The 25989-nt window shown below is 39.7% G+C and overlaps 1 protein-coding gene across 4 annotated transcripts in view; it reads left to right on the top strand.

Moving 5' to 3' along the window:
* The window catches only part of EML4 (EMAP like 4), a 192028-nt gene that overhangs the window by 52554 nt on the left and 113485 nt on the right, over positions 1-25989 (top strand). For 2 of the 4 annotated variants that reach the window (XM_017661038.3, XM_073213952.1), the window contains exon 1: positions 21037-21401. The exons of the other annotated variants lie outside the window; for them this stretch is intronic. In XM_017661038.3, the coding sequence (XP_017516527.2) occupies positions 21335-21401 (67 nt within the window). In that variant the 5' untranslated portion in view covers positions 21037-21334. Of the gene's footprint in view, positions 1-21036; positions 21402-25989 lie in introns of those variants that run through there. 4 annotated transcript variants of the gene reach the window in all.

Here is a 25989-nt window from a genome sequence, read left to right as displayed (position 1 = left end):
AATCTTTTCCTTTATCAATAGTGATTTCTGTGTCTTGTTTACATATTTTCTATGTAAAGCTTTATTGTTTTGTCTTTCACATTGAGGTTTACAGTCCACCTAGGATTGATTTTAGTATATGCTGGGAGGTAAGGGTCAAGATTCATTTTTCCCCCTTACATGGAGATTCACTTGACCCAGTGTTATTTATTGGCATGACTCATTTCCCCAGATCTCTAAGGTACTACCTTTGGTCTGTATATGAGTGTGTATATTTTTGCGTTTTCTTTTCAGTTCTTACGGATCTATTTGTTTATCTTTACCTTAATTACTATAGTTTCATAGTAAGTCTTGATACCTAGAAGAGCAAGTGCTTCTACTACCTTTTTCCTTTTCTTCAAGAGTGTATATATTATTCTTGCTTGACTCCTGCCTTTTCATGTAAACTTTAGAATAACTTTATCAAATTCCATGCATACACATGTACACACATGTGTATGCATACATGTGTGCACACACATGCATACACATGAACTGTTAGAAATTTTTCTGTATTGCATCAAGTTTCCAGATCAGTTTGGGTAAAAATGGCTTATTTTCATTGAGTCTTCAATCCATGAGCATGGTATGTTTAATTATTTAGGTCTTTAATTTCTGTCAACATTTACTAGTTTTATGTGCAGAGGTCTTGAAAATCTCTGACAGTTTTATTCCTAGGTATTTTATTATATTTTTGTACTATTGTAACTTTTTAAAAAAAATGTATTTTCCTGTTGTCACTAGGATATAGTAATACAGTTCATCTTATGTATTTCCCTATATCCATCAACCTTGTTAAACTTGCTGTTAATTCTAATAACTTATCTGTATTTTGGGGATTATTATTGCATTATCATTGTCTGTGAACAATGGTTTTATTTCTTTTCACATCTTCTATTTATTTCTTTTTTCCTGCAGAACAGAAGTGGTGAGAGTGGGTCGTCTTTGTTTCTTTGTTGTTTCCTGACACAAAAAAAGAAAGTTTTCAGTATTTCAACATTAATTATGATGTCTTCTTTGGGGGGTTTTGGCATATGCCTCTTCCAGTTTTTAGTGGCATAAAGCAACCATTTATTATGATCATATATTCTGTGGAGTTTAGATGGTGCACACCTTGAAAGGCTTATCTCTGCTCCACACTGCCTGAGGAATTCGCTACAAGATGCAAAGGCAGAGGGAGGAATCATCTGAAGGCTCATATATGTCTGGTTGTTTATGCTGGCTCTTTGCAGGAAGACTCATTTCCTCTCCACCTGAGTCCTTCAATGTGGTCTCACCATGGGCTAGTGTGAGCTTACAGCATGGTGGCTGGTTTCTCCTAAAGAAAGCATTCCCACAGAGAGAAAGCCAGTTGAAGTTGTATTCTTTTTTCTGTTTTTTTGTTTTGCTATCATCACTGTACAATTACATGAACAACATTATGGTTACTAGACTCCCCCTATTATCAAGTCCCCACCACATACCCCATCACAGTCACTGTCCATCAGCATAGTAAGATGCTGTAGAATCACTACTTGTCTTCTCTGTGTTATACTGCCTTCCCCGTGTCCACCCCAACTACATTATATGTGCTAATCGTAATGCCCCTTTTTCCCCCTTGTCCCTCCCTTCCCACCCATCCTCCCCAGTCCCTTTCCTTTGGTAACTGTTAGTCCATTCTTGGGTTCTGTGAGTCGGCTGCTGTTTTGTTCCTTCAGTTTTTTCTTTGTTCTTATACTCCATATATGAGTGAAATCATTTGGTACTTATCTTTCTCTGCCTGGCTTACTTCACTGAGCATAATACCCTCTAGCTCCATCCATGTTGTTGCAAATGGTAGGATTTGTTTTCTTCTTATGGCTGAATAATATTCCATTGTGTATATGTACCACATCTTCTTTATTCATTCATCTACTGATAGACCCTTAGGTTGTTTCCATTTCTTGGCTATTGTAAATAGTGCTGCAATAAACATAGGGGTGCATATGTCTTTTTCAAACTGGGCTCCTGCATATTTAGGGTTAATTCCTCGAAGTGGAATTCCTGGGTCAAATGGTATTTCTATTTTTAGTTTTTTGAGGAACCTCCATACTGCTTTCTTTCCACAATGGTTGAACTAGTTTACATTCCCAACAGCAGTGTAGGAGGATTCCCCTTTCTCCATAACCTCACCAACATTTGTTGTAGTTTCTCTTTTGGATGTTGGCCATCCTAACTGGTGTGAGGTGATATCTCATTGTGGTTTTAAATTCCATTTCTCTGATGATTAGGTATGTGGAGCATCTTTTCATGTGCCTGTTGGCCATCTGAATTTCTTCTTTGGAGAACTGTCTGTTCAGCTCCTCTGCCCATTTTTTAATTGGCTTATTTGCTTTTGTTTGTTGAGGTGTGTGAGCTCTTTATATAATTTGGATGTCAACCCCTTATAGGATCTGTCATTTATGAATATATTCTGCTTTACTATAGGATGTCTTTTTGTTCTTCTGATGGTATCCTTTGCTGTACAGAAACTTTTCAGCTTGATAAAGTCCCACTTGTTCATTTTTGCTTTTGTTTGCCTTGCCCAAAGAGATATGTTCATGAAGAAGTCACTCATGTTTATGTCCAAGAGAGTATGGTTTCATGAGTTACATTCAGGTCTTTGATCCATTTTGGGTTTACTTTTGTATATGGGGTTAGATAGTAACCCAGTTTCATTCTCTTACATGTAGCTGTCCAGTTTTGCCAACACAGCTGTTGAAGAGGCTGTCATTTCCTCATTGTATATCCATGGCTCCTTTATCGTATATTAATTGACCATATATGCTTAGGTTTATGTCTGAGCTCTCTAATCTGTTCCATTGGTCTATAGGTCTGTTCTTGTACCAGTACCAAATTGTCTTGATTACCATTGCTTTGTAGTAGAACTGAAGTCAGGGGGTGTAATTCCTCCTGCTTTATTCTTCCTTCTTAGGATTGCTATAGCTATTTGGTGTCTTTTGTGGTTCCATTTGAATTTTAGAACTATTTGCTCTAGTTCATTGAAGAATGCTGTTGGTATTTTAATAGGGATTACATTGAATCTGTAGATTGCTTTACGCAGGATAGCCATTTTGACTATTAATTCTTCCTATGCATGAGCATGGGTTGTATTTCCATTTATTAGTATCCTTTCTAATTTCTCTTAGGAGTGTCTTGTAGTTTTCAAGGTATAGGTCTTTCACTTCCTTTGTCAGGTTTATTCTGAGGTATTTTACTCTTTTTGATACAATTGTGAATGGAATTGTTTTCCTGATTTCTCTTTCTGCTAGTTCATTATTAGTGTATAGGAAGGCAACAGACTTCTGTGTATTAATTTTGTATACTGCAACTTTGCTGAATTCAGATATTAGATCTAGTAGTTTTGGAGTGGATTCTTTAGGGTTTTTTATATACAATATCATGTCATCTGCAAACAATGACAGTTTGACTTCTTCCTTACCAGTCTGGATGCCTTTTATTTCTTTGTTTTGTCTGATTGCCATGGCTAGGACCTCTAGAACTATGTTGAATAAAAGTAGGGAGAGTGGGCATCCTTGTCTTATTCGTAATCTTAAAGGAAAAGCTTTCAGCTTCTCATTGTTAAGTATGATGGTTGGCTGTGGGTTTGTCATATGGCCTTTATTATGTTGAGGTACTTGCCCTCTATACCCATCTTGTTGAGAATTTTTTTCATGAATGGATGTTGAATTTTGTCAAATGCTTTTTCAGCATCTATGGAGATGATCATGTTGTTTTTGTCCTTCTTTTTGTTGATGTGGTGGATGATGTTAGTGGATTTTTGAATGTTGTACCATCCTTGCATCCCTTGGATGAATTCCACTTGATCATGATGGATGATCTTTTTGATGTATTTTTGAATTTGGTTTGCTAATATTTTGTTGAGGATTTTTTGCATCTGTGTTCATCATGGATATTGGGCTGTCATTTACTCTTTTTGTGGTGTTTTTGCCTGGTTTTGGTATTAGAGTGATGTTGGCCTTGTAAAATGAGTTTGGGAGTATTCCCTCCTCTTCTACTTTTTGGAAAACTTTAAGGTGGATGTGTATTAGGTCTTCACTAAATGTTTGATAAAATTCAGCAGTGAAACCATCTGGTCCAGGTATTTTGTTCTTAGGTAGTTTTGTGATTACCAGTTCAATTTCCTTATTGGTAATTGGTCTATTCAGATTTTCTGTTTATTCCTGGATCAGCCTTGGAAGGTTGTATTTTTCTTCAAGTTTGCCCATTTCTTCTAAGTTACCCAGTTTGTTACCATATAATTTTTCATAGTATTCTCTCATAATTCTCTATATTTCTGTGGTGCCCGTAGTGATTTTTCCTTTCATTTCTGATTCTGTTTATGTGTGTAGACTCTCTTTTTTTCTTGATAAGTCTGGCTAGAGGTTTATCTGTTTTGTTTAATTTCCTAAAGAACCAGCTCCTGCTTTCATTGATTCTTTCTATTGTTTTATTCTTCTCAATTTTACTTATTTCTCCTCTAATCTTTATTATGTCCCTCCTGCTGACTTTGCACCTCATTTGTTCTTCCTTTTCTAGTTTCGTTAATTGTGAGTTTAGACTGTTCGTATGGAATTGTTCTTCTTTCCTGAGGTAGGCCTGTATTGCAATATTCTTCCCTCTTGGCACAGCCTTCTCTGCGTCCCACACATTTTGCGTTGTTGTCATATGTCTCCATATATTGCTTGATGTCTGTTTTTATTTGGTCATTGATCCATTGATTATTTAGGACCATGTTATTAAGCCTCCATATGTTTGTGGGCTTTTTCATTTTCTTTGTGTGATTTATTTCTAGTTTCAGACCTTTGTGATCTGAGAACCTGGTTGGTAGAATTTCAATCTTTTTGAATTTACTGAGGCTCTTTTTGTGGCCTAGTATACGATCTATTCTTGAAAATGTTCCATGTCCACTTGAGAAGAATGTGTATCCTGCTGCTTTTGGATAAAGTGTTCTGTAGATGTCTGTTAGGTCCTGTGTTATATCGTCCTGTTGGACTAACCCCTTTCTCATTATGTAATGTCCTTCTTTGTCTCTTGTGACTTTTTTTGTTTTGAAATCTAACTTGTCTGATACTAGTACTGCAACTCCTGCTTTTTTGTCCCTATTAGTTGCATGAAATATCTTTTTCCATCCCTTTACTTTCAGTCTGTGTATGTCTTTGGGTTTGAAGTGAGTCTCTTGTAGGCAGCATATAGATGGGTCTTATTTTTTTATCCATTCAGTGACTATGTCTTTTGATTGGTGAATTCAGACCATTTACATTTAGGGTGATTATTGATAGGTATGTACTTATTGCCATTGCGGGCTTTAGATTCATGGTTACCAAAGGTTCAAGGGTAATTCCCTTAGTATCTAACAGTCTAATTTAACTCACTTCATCTGCTATTACAAACACAATCTAAAGATTCTTTTTTTTTCCTCCTTTTTCTTCCTCCTCCATTCTTTATATGTTAGGTATCATATTCTGTACTCTGTCTATCCCTTAATTGACTTTGGGGGTAGTTGATTCGATTTTGCATCTGTTTCGTAATTAATTGTTCTACTTTACTGTGGTTTTATTTCCTTTGGTGACATCTATTTAGCCTTAGGAATACTTCCATCTTTAGCAGTCTCTCCAAAATGCATTGTAGAGGTGGTTTGTGAGAGGTAAATTCTCTCAGCTTTTGCTTATCTGAAAATTGTTTAATCCCTCCTTCAAATTTAAATGATAAACTTGCCGGGTAGAGTATTCTTGTTTGAGGCCTTTCTGCTTCTCTTCATTACATATATCATGCCACTCCCTTCTGGCCTGTAAGGTTTCTGTTGAGAAATCTCATGATAGCCTGATGCATTTTCCTTTGTATGTGATCTTTCTTCTTTCTCTAGCTGCTTTTAAAAGTCTGCCTTAACCCTTGATCTTTGCCATTTTGATTATTATATGTCTTGGTGTTGTCTTCTTTGGGTCCCTTGTGTTGGGAGATCTGTGCGCCTCCATGGCTTGATAGAATATCTCCTTCCCCAGATTGGGGAAATTTTCAGCAATTACCTCCTCAATAACACTTTCTACCCCTTTTTCTCTCTTCTTCTTCTGGTATTCCTATAATGCAGATATTGTTCCTTTTGGATTGGTCACACAGTTCTCTGATTATTCTTTCATTCTTAGGGATCCTCTTTTCTCTCTGTACCTCAGCTCATTTATATTCCTCTTCTCTAATTTCTATTCCATTTACCATCTCTTTTACTACATTTAATCTGCTTTTATATCCCTCCATTTTGTTTCATTTCACATATGGAATGTCTTAATGATTGAATCTCCATCTTAAATTCATCCCTGAGTTCTTGAATATTCTGTACCTCCATCAGCATGTTTATTATTTTTATTTTAAACTCTATTTCAGGAAGATTGGTGAGTTCAGTTTCATTTGGGCCTTTTTCTGGGGTTTGTGATATTTTGGTCTGAACCAGGTTCCTTTGACGTTTCATAATTCTGTGTGGTGTCCTCTAGTGCCCAGAAGCTCTAGTCTCTGGAGCTGCTCAGCCCCTAGAGTGAGGTTGGGAGTTGTAGGGGAGTGGCACTGGTGCCTGAGGGGAGTAAATAGCCGTTTCCTGATTCCCGGCTGCAATGCCTGTCTCCAGTATCAGAGCCAGTGGGCCAAGCACTCAAGTGTAAGCCTCTGTGCTTGACATCTCTAGTTGTTGTAGGTGGGGCCTCCCTGTGGCTGGCCTGACACCAGCTCAGTGACTACTGTTTGCGAGCAGGTGCTGGCAGGCCTGGAGGAACGCACAGCAGGCTGTGTGTCACAGTGGGGGTCCTTGGAGCTGACTAGGGAGCCAGAGGGATGGAGCATCTGAAGCTCCTCAAAGTTCCCAACCTGCTGGGCAGAGTGGGCCCAGACAACCTTGTCCACCTATCCTTTCTCCCACTTAGCAAGCTCCATGTAAACCCCTCCCCTTCAGGAGTCCTCTCACTACTAGGAATACTGTCAGATCACCTGCCTTTTCTTTGTCCCAGAGTGGCCGGATGTGGATCCTTGTCCTCCACAAATGGCCGGAATCTCAGTCTCTCAGGCACCCCGCCTGCCCAAGCTTCCCATTCACACCAGTCTCGACAGTACCACACAATGTAGGTTTGTGCTCCAAAGCAGACCTACAGGGCTGGGTGTTCAGCAGTCTCAGGCTTCCACCTGCTCCCCGCTCCGTTTCTCTTCCTCCCACGGATGAGCTAGGGTGGGGGAAGGGCTTGGGTCCTGCCTGTTCAAGACTTTCGTACGTTACCCTGTGTCGTGGGGTCTGCTCTGTTCCTGAGGTCTGTGTGCAGTCTGGTGTAGCCTTCTTTCCTGTTGCTGTTTTAGGGCTAATTGTATTAACTATATTTTCACACTATATGTGGTTTTGGGAGGGAATTTCTGTCTCACCTCTCATGCTGCCATCTTGAATCTGAAGTTGTATTCTTTTTACAGCTGGTCTCATAAGTCGCATCACTTTTGGCATACTCTGATTGCAGCAGTCACAAGCTCTGCACAGATACAAGAGGAGGGAACACAGACCCTGCTTTTTGGTGATAGGACTGCCTGTCAGTCACATTGCAAGAAGAGCACCTTGGATGGCACACACATGTTTATGTATGAGTGTGTGTTAGAGAGATGCCAAAATTATCTGCCACAGTGCCTTTTTATCAGGTTAGGAATGTTCCCTTCTATTCATAATATTTAACATTTTTGTTTTGAATGGATATTAAATTTTGTGAAATGCCTTTTCTCTGTTGAACATGATTTTATTTTCTGTTTATGTGGTAAATTTCATTGATTGGTTGCAATAATTCAGCTTAGTTGTGATTCATTATCGTTTTGAATATATTGCTGCATTTGGTTTGCCAATATTTTCTTTTGTGATTTTTGTATCTTTGAGAGCTCCTTTAAGGTTAAGGACCATCTCTTTCACTTTTTATATCCTACCGTATACTGTTGGGCATATGGTACAAGCTTGGAAAATAACTTTTTTTCAGGCTCTCTGTCAGTTCTTTATCCACAGTATCAAATCCTTTGAATACTATGTGTTAATGAACTTTTTAAAAATATGCTTTATTATGGAAAGCTTAGGAAAGGTTTTTCTGAAAATGTAAACATGTATTCTCATAAAACTAAGTAGTTTTGTATTTTTTCTCAGAAGTATAGTGTTTCTATTCTGTACTGTATATCTTTACAATTTCTACCAGTTTAAGAACCCTCACTCTAAATGAGCAGAGATTTACTCTCTGAAGCAAGAAGTACAAAATTCTCCAATTTAGAGCTAAATAAAAATGTAAAGCTATTTCTCTTTTCTCCTTATTCTTTCTGTGGCCATGGAGAGAGAGTCATAAAATTACTATATCACCTAGTCTGGTTGTTTAGAAAACAGTTCTTACTTAGCCTTACTAATAAAAATTACTTTGTTAATCAAACTGATTTCCTGACCTTTGAGAAGAGATACTTTAAAAATTATTTTATATATTTTTAAATTATAAATAATGTACTTGCTCATTTTAACAAATCAAACTTTCCTTAAGATAATCCTTGTTAACAGTTTAGTTTGTATCCTTCTACATCAGGGGTCAGCAAACTATGACCTTTGCACCAAATCTAGTTTTTGTATATCCTGTGAGCCAAGAATGCTTTTTATATTTTTAAATGGTTGAAAAAAATTGACACATGAAAATTATATGAAATTCTAACTTCAGTGTGCATAAATAAAATTTTGTTGGAAGATAGCCATGCTCCTTTGTAGAGAAATTATCTGTCTTCTTTCATGCTCTAAGAGAAGAATTCATTAGTTGGGACAGAGATCTTTTGACCTGCAAAATCTTAAATATTTTACTTTGTGGTCCTTTACACAAAAATTTGCTGACTCCTGTTCTACATGAAGAGTTTTTGTTTGTTTTAAAAAGAGGACATCAACTGTATGCAATGAATGGGTGTGCATTATCTTTTGCTCACTGGCAGCTGGCTTTTTTCACTTGTCCACTGCTCGTGGAAAGCCTTCCACACTACATTGATATATAAAGGTGATATATTCTTTTAATAGTCTACAGTATTCCACATTTTAGATACATATTTCATTCACCTGATTTCATTTTGATAGACCTTAGGTCTGCTTATAGTCCCTTTTCCTACTACCTACATTGTTTGATTGAAGAGTGTGTATGTATAATTTTAATTTAAATAGCTATTACTAGATTATTTTTCAGAATGCTTATAGCAGTTCACAAATGCACTGATACGACTGCTTATTGTCCTAACATTCTAGTCATTCTCACTTTTAATTTTGTCTGTAAGATCAGTGAAAATTAATTTCGATCACCTGCTGACTTAAGAGGCTAAGCCATTTACACTTGTGAACACATCCTTTAAAGAGGCTGAAGTTGAAGTATCTCAACATTTTGTTTTTGAAGAGATCTTAAATTCAGCAGTCACAGATTGCAAATTTTACTCTGGCCAGTTATCTTTCTTCTCCTTGCCTTACATAAAATAACCATTTTTTTAGTCTGTCCCCCTTGCAAGGGTAATGTGTCAGAAATTTTGACCTACTTAACCCAGATCTCTCACAGCATATGAAAAAACCCTTACAAAAACACATCTAGATACAGTGAAAAACAACTTTGTTTACGAAGGCCATTACATTTCATTGATCTTTGAACAATTTGAGTAAATATAGATAATCTTTTAAGCAGTGGTGGCTCTAGGCTACATGATGAAAAAGTTGAAATTGTCCTTACAACTCTACATTCTCTCTTAGTTAAGTTTTGGGGGAATGAAAAGTTAAACAGTTGAAAACTGCAGGTTTTCAACTATGCAGGGAATCAGTGCCCCTATCCTGTCTGCTTTCAAAATTTATATTGTCCTTTTTAAGCCTATTCCTTTTACTTCTTATTCTAACAAAGAAAAACATTAAACTTGCTCATAGACCAAGAACTCAATTTTGTGTGACATACTGTAATAAATATGCAGAAAGCATGCCCAGGGTTCTACAGTTAGTAAATGGTCAGGCCAGTGTTTGAATCCAGATAATTTAAATCCAGTACTAAATTCTTAACTATTGTATGCATATTAAATGTTTTCAGTTACACATGAACTTTGTACTCTAGGAACAATTTTGTTAATGAAAATTTATATGGTATACATATGAGTATTTTTCTCAAAGCAATACAGATCCTATATTTTCTATTGAAAGCTGGTGATTCACCAGGAATTTGTATGTGAGCCTGGGTGTGCAAGAGAGAGAAAGTGTGAGTGAGTTTAGGACTAAATACATGAAGAAAGCAGTGAATTTGTCAGGAATCAGGGAAAGGAATAAAGTGGGTTTTTTAAAATGAGAAATATAAGCAGTTAGTTCCTCTACTTATGAAAATAAAGATTTAATAATAAGTAAGTAAATCTGGAGTCTTGGGTTGAAGCCCGGTAGTGCAAAAATACCTTCATGGTTGGGCTAAATTTCCTGTAATGTGACAGCAGTAACAAAAATATGCATCATTTTGGGCATATTGTGGCACAGGGGTGAGGAGGGAAAAGAAAAGCAGGGAAATAGATATGCAGATAGATAATCTCAAAGTCCAGGTACAAAAGAGGGAAGGGGGATATTCAGAGAAAGAAGCCAAAAAAGGGAAGAAATATTTAAAGCAGTGACTGAAGTAGGGAGAGAAACCTGTCTTTTGTATCATACAGACATTGGTTAAAATTGTTTCTTCCAGATCCTCCTCCCAGCTCCATGAAACCTCTAATGCTGGGCTTCTGCTTTTCTAAAGCAGCCCTAGTTCCTCTGCATGTCACTAAGGTAATAGGGATCTCTATCTTGCCCTTGTTTTATCCTGTCTTTGCTGCTGATTCTAAAGTATGGTCACAGTAAATCAACCATTTGGAGAGTTAATGCTACGAGTGGTGCTTTCCAGGTGTAGAGGAAAATAAAAATAGCTTATTCCCTAGAGGACTTCACAGTTTAGTTGAGAATTTAAAATAACTATATTAAAAGGTAATTAACAATATCGTGCAATATGATGAGTAAGACGATACAGACAATTCCACACCTTACCACTTAGCTCAGGTTCTTTAACCGCTCCTTCCTCTCAGATGGTTACCTTGTCTCCTGCCTCACAGATAAAAAGTTAAGGTATAAAAACAAAAGTCTGAGCCCACTCTCATCTTACCTTCATTCCTAGATAAAAGTGTCCTTTTTCAAGGCACATTCTTGCCCTGTGTATTCTATTTTAGCCCTTCACACCTTCTCTAACACTAGAATTTTGCTGCTGTCCCATGTTAGTAAAAATCACTTCGTCGTTGATTCCTTCCCCAACCCCTTAAATATACTGCTTTTCCATCTTAAACAAAAACCTCATCATCAACTTTATGTAATGCACTCCCCACCCCTCATCTCATCTGAAGGGTCCCCACCAGTAAGATGGCAAACTTCCGGCTTCTCTTCGGGGTCCTCAGTTCCCGCCGGCGCCACCTGAAGCCCAATCACCTCTCGCCCCCCTCCCAATCCCAGCACCTAGCCAACAGCCACCAGCCCCGTAGAAGTGATACCTCAATCAATTCATGCCCTTTCCTATATAACCCAGCACCTTTCCCTAATAAAGTGGAACTCTCCAGTGAATTGCTGCTATGTGTCGCTCCTTTCCTTTCATTGGTGCTGAAACTCGGGAGACGGGACACCCCAACTGGGCCCCGTCTTCCCCCCAACACCAGCAACAGCTTGCCCTCGTCCTCTTTTTCCGGCGCTGGCTCCTCACACTCACCGCTCCTCTCTGGCCTTTAGGTAAGTTTTTCCCCCGGAGTGGGCCACTCTTCCCCGAGCTATCGCAGTGCCATTGACCGTGATCGTCCGGCAAGGCCCTGACACTCGGGGACGAGGAGGGAACTCTCCCCGCCTCAGGCCTTCACGGCTGCGGCGGACCCTCAGGCCCCTCCTCCGACAGCCATAAATCCCCGCCTCAGGCCTTCACGGCGGTGGACCCTCAGGCCCCTCGTCCGACAGCCATAAATCCCTGCCTCAGGCCTTCACGGCTGCGGCAGAATCTCAGGCCCCCCCTCTAAACAAGGTGACTCCTTTGCGGATGAGAATGCTCCCTTTCCCCACTCCCTCCTCCTTCTGTTCCGTCCTCCGAAATCTGTTCTGTCTGCCGAAAACGCCTAGCGCTAGGTACCTCGTGACTCCGGCACTCTGCCTTCTTAGGGAAGTCTGGGTGACGACGCACACTTCCCAAGAAATTCTGACTCGTATACGAGTTTCCGCAGACCACCAAGGATCATCGGGGACGCCCTTTGTCTCCTTGCCGTCTGCCTCCGGTCCGAGGATCTCCGTTCCTCTTCCCCTGTTTGTCTCCTTCTCTGTCCTTTAGCCATGGGAGCCTCCTCATCCCTCCCTGAAAGTTCACCTCTTGAATGCCTGCTTAAGCATCTGGCTACCCCCTCCCTGATGCCTGATATAAAACCAAAACTTCTCCATAAATATTGCTCCCAAGATTGGCCAACATAACCCCTAGACAATAACAACCAATGACCCGCAGGGGGAACTCTTGATCCTAACATCACTTGCGATCTTTTTAACTACCTCCAGCGCCTGAAAAAATGGAAGGAGATTCCCTATATCGAAGCTTTCCACCTCCTCCTCCCCCAGCCTCTCCCAAGTTCTCCTAGCCTGCAAGCCGCCGCCCTCGCAGAAGCCTCCCATTAACTCCCTTCCCCTTCTTCTCCTACAACAGCCCTTCTCCCTTCCTTCCCCACCATCTCCTCCCCCATCTCACCTCCTCCACCTTCATTCCCTGCAGATTAAGCCTGAGCCTTTCAGCCCCCCTTTAACTAGGTCCCGGGCGCCTCCTCCGTCTTTGCCCTCATCACCTGTTTCTCCCCTGTTAGGGACCGCCTTTGTCTTCTCACATGTTTGTAGGGAGAATGGGAAAGCACCTTCCCCCATGTCTGAACGCAGCATGGGAAAGCACAAGCTAGAGAACAACCGGTGCAGTCCTTAGAAGTTATCTGTCCACAAAAACATATCTTGTCCTCAAAGATGAGCCAAGACTCTTCACTCTGAAAATAGGGAGACCTTGAAGATGTGTAGAAACACCACCCCTGCTTCTAGCTATGCCCTTCCCCCCACTTGCCGATGTGGCAGGAATGGAGAACAAAGAACATTCTGTTTATGCATTTCATAAGCAATTAACTGGAGCCCTGCTGTAGCTCAGTTAGTAGAGCATGGGACTCTTAACCTCAGTCATGAGTTCAAGCCCAACTAGAGCGGCAGAGGCAAGCAGCTGGGCTGCAGGCTGGCAACATGTGGGTCTGATTCTATCTTTCTTTATTTTCTTTGCCTCCCTTCTGCACTTCAGGACCTGCTCGACTAAGCACGGCTAGACCGCGTCACTCCCCCACAGACTGAGCCAGAACCCTTCAGTCCCCCTCAGACTTAGTCCCGAGAGCCTCCCAAAATTATCACCCCCCTCCGGGAGGTAGCAGGATCCGAAGGCATCGTGCGCGTTCACTTCCCTTTCTCCTTAAGAGATTTAGCCCAACTAGAGAAACGCCTAAGTTCCTTTTCCACTGATCCCATGACATACATCAGAGAGTTTCAATAGACCCTCCAGTCTTACAGCCTCACACATCATGACATTTTCATGCTCCTGGCCAATACTCTCCTCCCTGAAGAGCGTAGACGAGTTTGAGACTTCGCCCAAACGCAGGCTACCGAAACCCACAGGACTAACCCCACCTATCCCCCTGGCCCCACTGCTGTCCCTGAACAAGACCCACACTGAGATTATAACACCGCCATGAGACTCCGCTCTCGAGATATTTTTGCCTCCTGCTTAATAGCAGGTCTGAAAAAGGCAGCTTGTAAAGTAGTCAATTTTCAAAAGTTCCAAGACATAATTCAAAAGAGAGACAAAATCCCCTCCGAGTTCTTAGACAGACTCACTCAAGCCCTATTACAGTATACCAGCCTGGACCCAGAAACACCTGAAGGAAGACATGTCCTTATGACATACTTCCTAGCTCAAGGCTACCCCGACATTAAAGCTAAACTCAAAAAGTTAGAACAGGGCCCCGCTACCCCACAGACTGAGATCCTAACAGTGGCCTTTAAAGTCTTCCATAAGCGGGAGGAGGAGAAAGAACGCCGTAAACAAAAAGCTGATCAGGCCAATTTCCAAATGTTGGCCCAGCTGATAAAACCACAACCTGGGTGCCCCTCTACAAACAAGCCCCCCCGCCCCCAGGAGCTTGTTTCAAGTGTGGAAAAGAGGGACATTGGTCAAGGGCGTGCCCCTCCCCCAGATCTCCTACCACCCCATGCCCCAGATGCCACAAAAAGGGCCACTGGGGGTCTAATTGCCCAACCACCCGAAGGGGAGGCTGGACGAACAACCCCCATCCTAAGCCTGCCGTAGTGGGGCTGGCAGAAGAAGATTGATGGGGCCCGGGGGCTTCTCGCCCGACCATTTCCATCACCAAACAAGAGCCCAGGGTTACTTTAACAGTAGACGGTCGCCCCATCTCCTTCCTCCTAGACACAGGAGCCACCTTCTCAGTCTTGCGAGAATACCGGGGCCCTACCATGCCTGCCATTACTCCTATAGTCAGGGTAAGAGGTAAACAGATTTTCCCATTAACCCCCCCCCCCTTTATGCACAATCCAAGACAATCCCATACCTTTCTCCCACTCCTTCCTGGTTATGCCCCAGTGTCTCATCCCTTTACTAAGATGGGACATCCTTTCCCTCCTCCACGTTTCCATAAGTATATCCACTCCCACAGCCCCCAGTACTCCCTTTCTGATGGCCCTCATAGCCAACGACCCCCCTCTACCAAATGAAAGCTCCGGTTCTGCCCTCATACACCCTGTAAATCCCCAAGTTTAGGACATTACAAGCCCCTCCGTGGCCCTATGTCCCCCTGCCTCTATCAAATTACGTGACCCCTCTCAGTATATCTGTCAGGCCCCATACCCCCTAACCACTTCAGCCATCATAGGCCTCCAACCCATCATTCAAGATCTCTTAAACAAAAATTACCTCAGACCCACTCACTCCCCATTTAATACCCCCATATTAGCTGTTAAAAAAACCAACAGATCTTTCCGCCTTGTCCAAGACCTTCGCCTCATCAACATAGCCATTGTCCCTATCCATCCCTTAGTTCCAAATCCATACAGCCTTTTATCGCAGATCCCTGCCTCGGCTTCCCACTTCTCAGTCCTAGATCTCAAGGACCCATTTTTCTATACCTCTAAGCCCCTGCTCCCAAGATTTTTTCATCTTCACCTGGACGGACCCATACACAAGACATTCTGAACAACTCACTTGGACAGTTTTGCCACAAAGCTTCCGAGATAGTCCCCATATTTTTAGACAGGTCCTAGCTCAGGACCTCAAACATCTTCATCATGATCACTCCAAGTCCACCTTATTATAATACATGGACAATCTTCTACTCTGCAGTCCCTCGTGGGAACAGTCTCAACTTGACACTGCCTCCCTACTTAACCTTCTAGCGTCCAGAAGTTACCGAGTATCCCCCGTCAAAGCTCAAATCTCTTCCCCTCCTGTCACTTACCTCAGATTCCTTCTATCTCAACAAAGAAAGTCCATTACCTTAGACAGAAAATGGCTCCTCTCTGACCTGCCCATTCCCAAAACCAAGACAGAAATCCTTTCCTTTCTAAGCCTGGCTAGATATTTTAGAGCGTAGATCCCTAACTTCTCCCTGCTCCCTGTTGGCAAGACCCCTATACGACCTCAGCAAGAGCCCCCCTAAAAAACCATTATCCTCCTCACCCCAACACTCCTTCATTAAGCTCTGTCAAGCCCTTGTGGGAGCCCCAGCTCTCCATCTTCCTGATTTGTCGAAGCCCTTCTCATTATACATTCATGAGAGGTCCAGTCAAGCTCTAGGAGTCGTAGGCCAATATTATGGCCCATCCTTTGCCCCAGTAGCTTATCTCTCCAAGCAATTAGACCCCACAGTTCAGGGATGGGCCCCCTGCCTACGAGCATTAGCCGCTAGACAGCTCTTGCAGAAGGCAGCTCATAAACTGACATTCAGGGCACCCCTTACCATTCTGTCCCCACATCACCTAAAAGATCTCTTAACCTACAAAAGTTTATAGACTCTCCCTCCCTCCAGACTCCTGACCTTACTGTCCTCTTTCCTCCAAAATCCCATTCACCCCCTTTGCCATCCATACCCAAATCATGACTTTTTCCTCCTTTACTGCTCTCTTGCTTTTTTCCTCATTCCTATTGTCTTCCCCACCACCCAGCCTCCTTTGTATGGCGATTCAAAGTCAGACAGACTTACACACAGCATCAAACAAAAGTTACTGCCCTCATTGCCACACCAGACTGCCCTCTGAAAAGCTGCTCTGAGCCTTTATACCTCCACTTTCCTCCCTCCACCGAAGTGTTCACTAGCAGCTACCCTTATTCTCCCTGCCTCTGCTTCCTCTATGACCAAAAACAAGCCTATTGCAGGCCATAGCCAGACACCTACAGGAGATGTCCCTACTGGTCTTGTGCCATTCACTACATGAGTAACTCCCGGTACCCACAGTATTACTCCTCCAACCGTTTCATGAAATATCCCAACGGCTCATTCTCCTTATCAATCCCAGATCCCTGGGACTCTCGATGAGCTGCCAGAGTCACAGCCTCAGTTTACTATGCTGGGGGTCCTCGACCCCCACAGTACCCTTCATATCTCTCAAAAGTATGTTCCCTCTCATTCCCAGATCTCTCAAGTTGCATCAGATATCAGACATTCCGAAAAAGTCATTATCCAAACTCTTGACGGCGCCTCTTCATCTTCTTATCCCCGCCCCTCTTCCCATTTCTCCTACTCTTCATTACAGCTCATTCAGGACACCACCATCTTTCTCAACCACACCCTTAACACAGCCAATTTGTTTCTTGTGCGCATCACTACAGCGCCCACTGCTGGCTGCCATGCCCCTTAATATTTCCAACTACTCCTTCCATGCAGAAAGACAACCCCTCTGCCCCCTGGCAGACATACTCCTATGAGAACCAGAATACGCAGATAATCTCACCATCCACCACTGTGTAGGCCCAACTCCACCCCACTCCAGCGCACTTCACTGCCTCTCTATCTACACCCCTACCTCCGGCTCTAAGACTTTTACGCAACCGGGACACTTCTTTTGGTGTAATGGCAATCTTTTCAACTCAGTGCCTCTCAACTCCGATACACCCTGCATTCTCGTCACCCTAATCCCACAGTTTACACTTTACAGCATGGCAGAATTTCTTAAGCTCCAACCTCCCTTGCCCTTGTGCACAAAAAGGGCTGCTTTCCTTCCCATCATGGTTGATATCTCTTTAACCACCTCAGCCATTGGGGCAGGGTTTTCGGGAGAAGCCTTTGGTCACTCTCTATAGGCAGTTAGAGATCTCAACGCCAAACTTGAGAGAGCCCTGACATCCACTGCCGATTCCCTAGCCTCTCTCCAAAGACAGGTCACTTCGCTAGCTAAAGTCACCCTTCAAAACCGGCGGGCCCTAGATCTGCTTACAGCCGAGAAGGGCGGCACCTGTGTCTTCCTCTGGGAAGAGTGCTGCTATTACATCAACGAATCCGGCATTGTAGAAACTGACATTAACAAACTCACTGACCTTGCCTCCAGTCTCCACTCTACTTCCAATTCCAACCCATTCTCTTCAATACTAACAAACCCCCTCCTCACATGGCTCTGGCCCATCGCAGGCCCCATAATAATCATTCTTCTCGCCTGTCTCTTCTTACCCTGTATAATAAAGTTCATCACATCCCAAGTCGGAAAAATCTCTAATCAAGCTTTCAACCAGTTTTTACTCAGGAACTACCAGCTTCTGGCCACAGAATATCCCTCACCCTCACGTGACCTCCTCACCACATGCTGAGATGGACCTCTCTCTCCACTGGAAACTGTTCCTGGAAACAATGGCTGCAGACGCCTGGCTCCTGACACCCATATCCTCTTAGCACCATTAGAATCAACAGGTCCTCGACCTATAGTTACAAAGAACCTTCATTAATTTCCAACCTGAAGAAGTCCACATCTACTCATCCTTACTGTGAGGAATCCTATCAACCCTTTCCTCCCAATCCTCAAACCCTCACTCCCTTCTACGCCCCTGTTCAGCAAGAAGCAGTCAGAGAGAAAGCAACGTCCACAAACCCATAGAGGAGAAAGGGGGGAATGAAGGGTCCCCACCAGTAAGATGGCAAACTTCCGGCTTCTCTTCGGGGTCCTCAGTTCCCGCCGGCGCCACCTGAAGCCCAATCACCTCTCGCCCCCCTCCCAATCCCAGCACCTAGCCAACAGCCACCAGCCCCGTAGAAGTGACACCTCAATCAATTCATGCCCCTTCCTATATAACCCAGCACCTTTCCCTAATAAAGCGGAACTCTCCGGTGAATTGCTGCTATGTGTCGCTCCTTTCCTTTCATCATCTATTCCATCTTCAACCAAATCCTTAAAAGACATCTTTACCTCCTACTCAGAATTCAGTGCATTGCAGTCATGCTTCTGTCTCCATCACTCCCCTGAATCCTCTCTAGTAAAGATTTCCTAACAATTACCATATACAATGGACCATTTTTTTTATATTGAAGTACCATTTGCATAGTCTTACATTGGTTTCAAGTATAGAACACAGTGGTTTAACAGTTTAACATATTATTAAATTCTTGCCCCCACAGTACAATTATTCTCTGTCCAGTAGTCCATTTTTAGTCCTTTTGATATCTTTGCTGTCTTCGAAATTGTGTCTCTTTCTCCTGAATCTATGACTATCTTTCTTTCATTTTTATTCTGTATTCTCTGCAGGGTTATTTTCTTCAGGCTGCTCTTAAAATAACCTTGGCCCTATTCTCTTCTCCCTCTGAGAAATCAATTCTCATAACTGCACCTATCAATTATATCCTAGTATAGTTGCCAAATGTACATCTCCAGGCATCTCTCTCAAGCCCAACACTTTAGTTATCCTTTTGTTACAGGGACCTGTAACGGAGTAGGTCCAAAACTGCCCATCATTCTACTTCCTCATTCCCCACCTTGTTTCTTTTCTTTTATTCCCTATCTCAGTGAATGTTACCCATCTATTTACTGAGTCATCCAAATAAAAACAGGGATCATCCTTTCATCCCCTCATCTAATCAGTGACCATATTCTATCAGTTCTGTGTTTTGAGTAGCATTTCTTAAATCTGTCCTTTAATTTTTAATTTATGGTAGTAATACTGATTATTTTCTATATGTAGTACTAATTACTTTAATGAATAAATAGGCCTTTTAAAAAAGATACTTGATTTGTAATAGTAAAGAGAGATGGTGATTCTTGAGCATAGAAACTAAATTGAGATTAGGAACCACATACTTTATGGCCCAAAATCAGATTTTTGCTTTGAGAAGAAAGGAATGCCCAAGGTATGTAATCTAGAAATTGGTTGTGGTCTACAAATGGGCGGTGGTGAAAAGAAGCCCCATATATTGCGATGTGTAAGAGGAGCCTTTTTGTTATGTATTAGTTAGACAGCACTTGGTTACAGAACTTCTTGACAGCCCTTCCAATCTTAGGAATTTAATCGGGCTACATTTATTTGTAAAGAAGAGTAGTTGACATCTGAATTATTAAACTGCAGTCTTACATTTGTCTGATGACAGAAGAGAAATATAATACAGTCTGCTTCAGAGCCTCTCATCAGTCAGTAGCAAGAATTCAAACTCCTTCCTACTCTGTACCTACCATGGCTCTTTTGTATCATTCTGTTTCCCATTCTGTCTGCTTTTATTCTGCCTGTGTGGTCTCTGCTAAATGTCCTTTGTTTCAGACACATTGCACACTCCCTAGCCCACTTAACTTGTGTTAATCTTCAGGCAGCCTCCTATACTTTCATGGGTCTGTCCCGGTATTAATCAAAAAGAGATTATTTTCCTGAGTCTCACTTGAGGAAACACTCTTCTGATGTTCCCACTTTCTTCCATAAAGGCTTTTAAAAAATACTCATCTGGATCATTTTGCTTCATCCCCTCAGTCTTAATCACCTTTGCTGTCAGTTTATCCTTAATTCAATTATTTTAACACAGCTCAATGTTCAGTTTGATTTAGGTTTCATCCCTTTCACAGTATTATGTGTGTGCACGTGCACACACATGCATAGCAATCATTGTTTCTGTTTGGGTTGATTTAAATTTGCTTTTCTCAATTATAAATGTAAAGCTTAAAGCAACAAATTGAAGTGGTAAGTGCCAATGGCTTTGATTTGACACTTAAGTTTTGTTCTTTGATTAGCTTTAAAAGTCATTATCAAGAGAATAAATACATTTGCATTCATTAACTTTCACCTGGTTTTATAAGGTTTTGTAAGGCAGACTAAAGATTTATCATTTGAATTACCTAACTAATATGTTTACATTACTGTAAGCAAGAGTGGTTTAAAATTAGAATATCTGACCAGTTGTAAATTGTTCATGATAGGTTAATTACTAGTGCTGTTGTATTATTTTATAATACTTTGGAAAATCAATGAATTAAGAAACGTGTTCTTGTTGTTAAAGTACATTCATTATATTACATTAGTGAAATGGTTATAATCAGTCATGTTAGAGTTAAGACTAGGTTTTAAAAATCATTGAAAAGTGATCATTCTTTTAGTTTCTTTACAGCTCATGTGGATTTCATTTTATTTTAAACCAAAGGAAAAAGGAAGTGTAACTGACACTTTGCATGCACATTGTTTTTATTTCCTAGTAAAGAAAATACTCACTTTGGGGGCTCTATCTCTGATATTTATAGAAGCTATTTAGTATGTTTTGTGTTTCAGTTTCAGAAGACAAAAACTGGGTTCTGTACTTGAAGTAATTTTACCTTACCATTAACCAATTACCAATGACAGACAAAATTACTGTAGTGAATATTCATGTGGTGCATTAATTCATGTGTTTCTGCCTACGTCTGGAATTTAGCCACTCCCCAAAGCAGCCCAAGTTTTTTGTCTGTACCGTACCCCCTGTGCCGGCATGCTCTGTTTGCTCTCCCTCCTGTAGTTTCTTTGTCTCTCTTTATAAATAAGTAGAAACGTTTTCTTTAGTTCTAAGAGCAAAGGAGCGCAGGATAAGAGCTATCTTAAGAAGTTTTTATTTATATCAACATAGAAGTGTTTTGTGCTAGGCCATCTGGACGGGGAGGATTTCCTCAGAATGTAAAGTATGTCGTGAGATTCAGAGAGCTGGGATTTGCTCTGGAGCTATCTGGGAAGGCAGCAGGAAACGTAGACAGAACTGGTTTATGTTGCTTGTAACGTAGGTGGCAAGAATGGAAGACAGCTTGCCTGGTCTCGCTTCAGTGTGTGGTTCCTCTACAGTTACGAACTTGTGCACGGGTAACGTATCTTTCCTTTCCTGGGAGTTCAAACTTGTCTTACAAAATACTACTCTTGGCAAAAGTCTGAGGACTTGGAAATGGTTTTAGATACATTCTTTTTTACCTTCTCCCTTTAAACATATGTGTTAAAAATGGCATAAATAGCTGCCTACATAATTTTATGAAGTATTTAAGACTGTATCACTGTATAAAATATATTCCTTCTGTGAGGGCAGAGTGGGCTTTGCTCAACATGTTCTTTGCCTCCCCAAAAAGATCATCAACATATTATTATTTAGGGAAAAAATTAAAATAGCAGCTTTTAGTGGAAAGTAATCAAAATGTACTTCTTTTAAATAATAGCAAGTCAGTTGTGTAATTAAGCATAATGTTTGCTTCTATGAAGTCTAACCAAAAAAATTCATCAAAAGCAGAAATATCTGAATATCTGTTTTTAATTCTGTGTTGAATTAAGATTTTGAAAAAACACAGTTTTTATTGTGAATGGATCCTGGTAATAGAAGTAAAATCCTTCCCTGGAACTACTGCTTAGAGTACTGTAGCAAAAATGGTTTTTTGTTTTTTTGCTTAACACGATTTCTTTTAATTTGTGCTAGTAAGACTTACAAGGAAGAAACAACCTTCATTTTTTAAAACAGAAAATGTTGACATTATTTATGTTATTACATTGAAACCAGAAATTAGTTTTATTTTCATATAGTCATGTTGCCAACTGGAGGTAGTTAATGTCATTTACTAAAGAAAGAAACTACCCAAACTTTAAACAGTTAAAATGCCTTATTTAATGAAAGCTTCTTTGAGACAAGGATTTGATTTTTGAAAGTAGAATATTAATATAAATAGGAAAGAATAACTGCATAAATATAAATGTATTTGTATGAACTACTTATATTTTCTTATGGCTTCTAAAAATAAATTTTAACTGATGTAGGATACATAGTTCCTGACTTATTGATGTAGTACTTAAATATTTTTGTCTTTATGTGACGTGTTGGAAGGCAACCAAATCTGTTTTAGAACAAAACAAAAAAATCAAGTTGCTAAATGTTTTTTGATGTGAATTTACTAGTGTGACAAATCTGTTGTGATTTTGTTTTGTGTTTTGAAAAATTTTTAAACATTGGGTCTTCCTTTTAATGTATTGTACTGATTTTTCTCTTACTGGCTTGAGAGTATTCTTTTTGAACATCATAATATTTATACTTTTACAGAAATATTTTCATTCACTATGCATAAAAATCTACAAATTAACCAATTTGCATTGAAAATTTGGGTGAATTACTAAACAGGTTTACATCACAGCCAAAATTAGCTTTGCTTTTTTTTTCTGTATTTTTCTTTTTTATTTTTTCGCTATCATTAATCTACAATTACATGAGCTTTGCTTTTTTAACTGGGAAATTTTGTTCATAAAGAATTTTTTTTGTAGAAAATTCATCTGAAAGAGTATAAGGAAGCAAAAACCCTCTGAAATTCCACTTCCCAGAGACATATATCTGTAGTGATATCCATTCTCTGTGTACATTTGTATGTACATATGTACCTGTGAGTTTACAGTTCTACACAGAATATACTGTAAATGTTGCCCTGCAAATTTTTTTCTTTCCATAGTATATTGTCACTCCTGCTATTATAAAATATACCATCCTTTTGAAGAGCTACTTAGTATACCTTGTATTTATCCATACATAGTACTATGTATCTCCTTCAGGCTGGTACCATGTTTTCTTTTATCTGTAAAGAATGCATGGTGTTGTTAATTTTTTATAATAATTCTTCAACCATATTAGCTGCTCTAATCTTCTAATCTGCTATTACCATTCTATTCATAAGGCCTGCCCAATGTCTTACCATCAGTGCTTTTTAAGGAAGGGGAGAACAAAGCCCATTACTTATTTTTTAAAAATATTCTTTGGATGATATTATGTATTGTGTAACACACTTTTTTTTAAATGAAGGACTTTTTTTCCCCAAAGATTCCTAAGTAACAATCTCTTAGGGCCATACAATTAGCCCTTAAAACTACCATAAAAATCACCTGTTTTAATGGTTTTCATGACATTAAAACCTCAGCATTCTTTGGAAGCACAACTCCATTATTATGTTTTAGAATTTAATTTGCAAAATAGGTTTCATTGTTCTCCCAAAAGTAGAGTAAATCTATTACATAGTTTAGTCATTCTCATATCCCAAACTCTTCCAGTAGAAAAAAAATCATTCAATTTCCCTACTCCCAAAAAAAGTATAATACTTTTATTTGTTTTTATGACATAGATGTTCTTACCTGTAGACGCTTCCCTGGATTAGCACCTGCCCTCTACCTTCAGAAGTAATTATTGTCATAAATTTCATGTATATCATTCCCTTGCTTTTATAGTTTTATTCTAAACAATGTATTATTTACTTTTTTTGAGTTCATGTGACTTTTTATAATCATCAGTATATTCCTCAGATTCATACCTGATGTTGCATGTAGCCATAGTTTATTTTTACCACTCTGTAGTAGTCTGTTGAGTGTTATGTCACAATTTATATACACATTTTACAGTTGGTAGACATTTAGGTTGCTTTCAGCTTGTTTGTAGTTTGAATTATGCTGTTGTGAACATTCTTGAGCATTCTTTTGGTGTATGTATCCAAGCCACCTGTTTTTATAAAGTGTTATTGGAACATAGCTACACCCAATCATTTTTTTTTTAGGTATTTATCTTGTGTTGCAAAGGCAGATCTTAGTAGTTGCTACAAAGATTATATGGTCTTTGAAACCTAAAATATTTGCTTTTTGGCCCTTGATAACAGATTTGCCAACCTTGCTGTAGGTTGTGGTATATACACGTAAGAGTGGAATTGCTGGGTAATAGGATGAGTGCATCTTCAGTTTTACCAGGTGATGCCAAAGTTGGGATTTTTTTCCCACCAAAGTCACTGACACAGCTCACCTCCTACCAGTAATGTATGAGGGTTCATGTTACTCTATATCTATGAACATTTGATGTCATACTTTAAATTTTTTGCTAGTTTGGGGAGCATAAAATAGTATTTCATGTAGTTTTAATTTTCCTTTCCAAGATTATTAATGAGATGCTTGAGCATCATTTCATATGTTCATTGGCCATTTATGTTTCCTTTTCCACACGTTGTTAGTCAAGGCCTTTGCCAGTTTTTCTATAGGATTGCATGTCTTTTTTACCAATCTGTAGGAATTCTTTAATCCAGGATGCTAATCGTTTACCAGTTATAGGTGTTCACAACTATCTTTTCCTAGTTTGTGAGTTGCCTTTTGTCTTTATTGTATCATTTAGTAAGCATATATTCTCAATTCCAATATAGTTAAATATCAGTCTTTTTGTTTCATTGAAGTATAGTTGATACACAATCTTTTATGGGTTTCAAGTATACAACACAATTGTTCAACAGTTACCCACATTAATAAATCCTGACCCCAACTAGTGTTATTACTATCTGTCAACATAGGAAGATGTTACAGAATCATTGGCTGTATTCTCCATGCTGTACTACCATCCCTGTAACTAATTTGTATTACATATCAGTCTTTGCATTTATGGGGAGTGCTTTCTGTATCTTATTTGGGAAGTTTGTCTCTACTTGCAGGATATGAAAATACTCTCTATTACTTTTTAAAGGTTTTATAATTTTGCCTTTACTCAGATTTGATTTTTTTGTGTGTGGTAGAGCTAGATATTTCAATATGTACTTAATTTTAATGAATTTGTAAATTTTAATTTAATTTGGGAAGTTCAGCTATTATTTCTTCACTTTTTTTTCCCAGCTAAAATCTTTTTCTCCACTTCCCCTGGGGTTCCAGTGACACAAATTATCAGGCCTGAAGCTATGTTCTTCTTTTTTCCTCTGTATTTAGATTATATAAATCATACACATAATGTATGTTGTATATAATAAACATAAATAATTTTTAAAGAGAAGAGGTCATAATTTCAGATTATTTTCTCATATACAGTTAAAAAAGCTTAGTTATCCAATGTCCCATAATGTAGGAAATTAGATTGGAAAGGAGTGTTGCTGTAAACAAGCATAGTTATCCTGACTGCAAAGAGGGAAGTAAAAAGTATCAAGGAAGATCCGAAATTTGAAAATGTAATGCTTTCAATTATTTAATTAGAAATATAATAGCCTCTAGGGCATCATTTTATTACAGTGCTTATAGCACAAAGTAATCACAGTGAAGACTGAGTCATCTAGAAGTGGCTACATTATAACTGTATGCCCTTTTTAGGAAGATGAAGTAGGTATTCCATTTTAGAAAGATTTACCTAAAGTCATTGATATTCAAAAGGTGCTAGAATGTATGGGCGTGTCTCATTCTGCTATGATGTTGGATCGCTAACTTTGGTATATTTAGATTAGAATACAATGTGTTTATCTCTGCAAAGTAACATGACAGTTCAGAAGACTATGATTCACTGTCTTAAAAGCATAATGAACAGCCGTCATTGCAGTTTTAAAACTGTAATATTACAATTAAGGTTTAATAGTTACATATAAAGTTGCTTGCACTTCTAATAAATGAGACTTATGCCAATAAATAGATTCGACTGGTGGAATAA

This window comes from Manis javanica, chromosome 1 (assembly GCF_040802235.1).
Source record: "Manis javanica isolate MJ-LG chromosome 1, MJ_LKY, whole genome shotgun sequence".
Classification (NCBI taxonomy): domain Eukaryota; kingdom Metazoa; phylum Chordata; class Mammalia; order Pholidota; family Manidae; genus Manis; species Manis javanica.
Note: the sequence above shows the minus strand (reverse complement) of the source record. Positions and strands in the feature narration are given on the sequence as shown.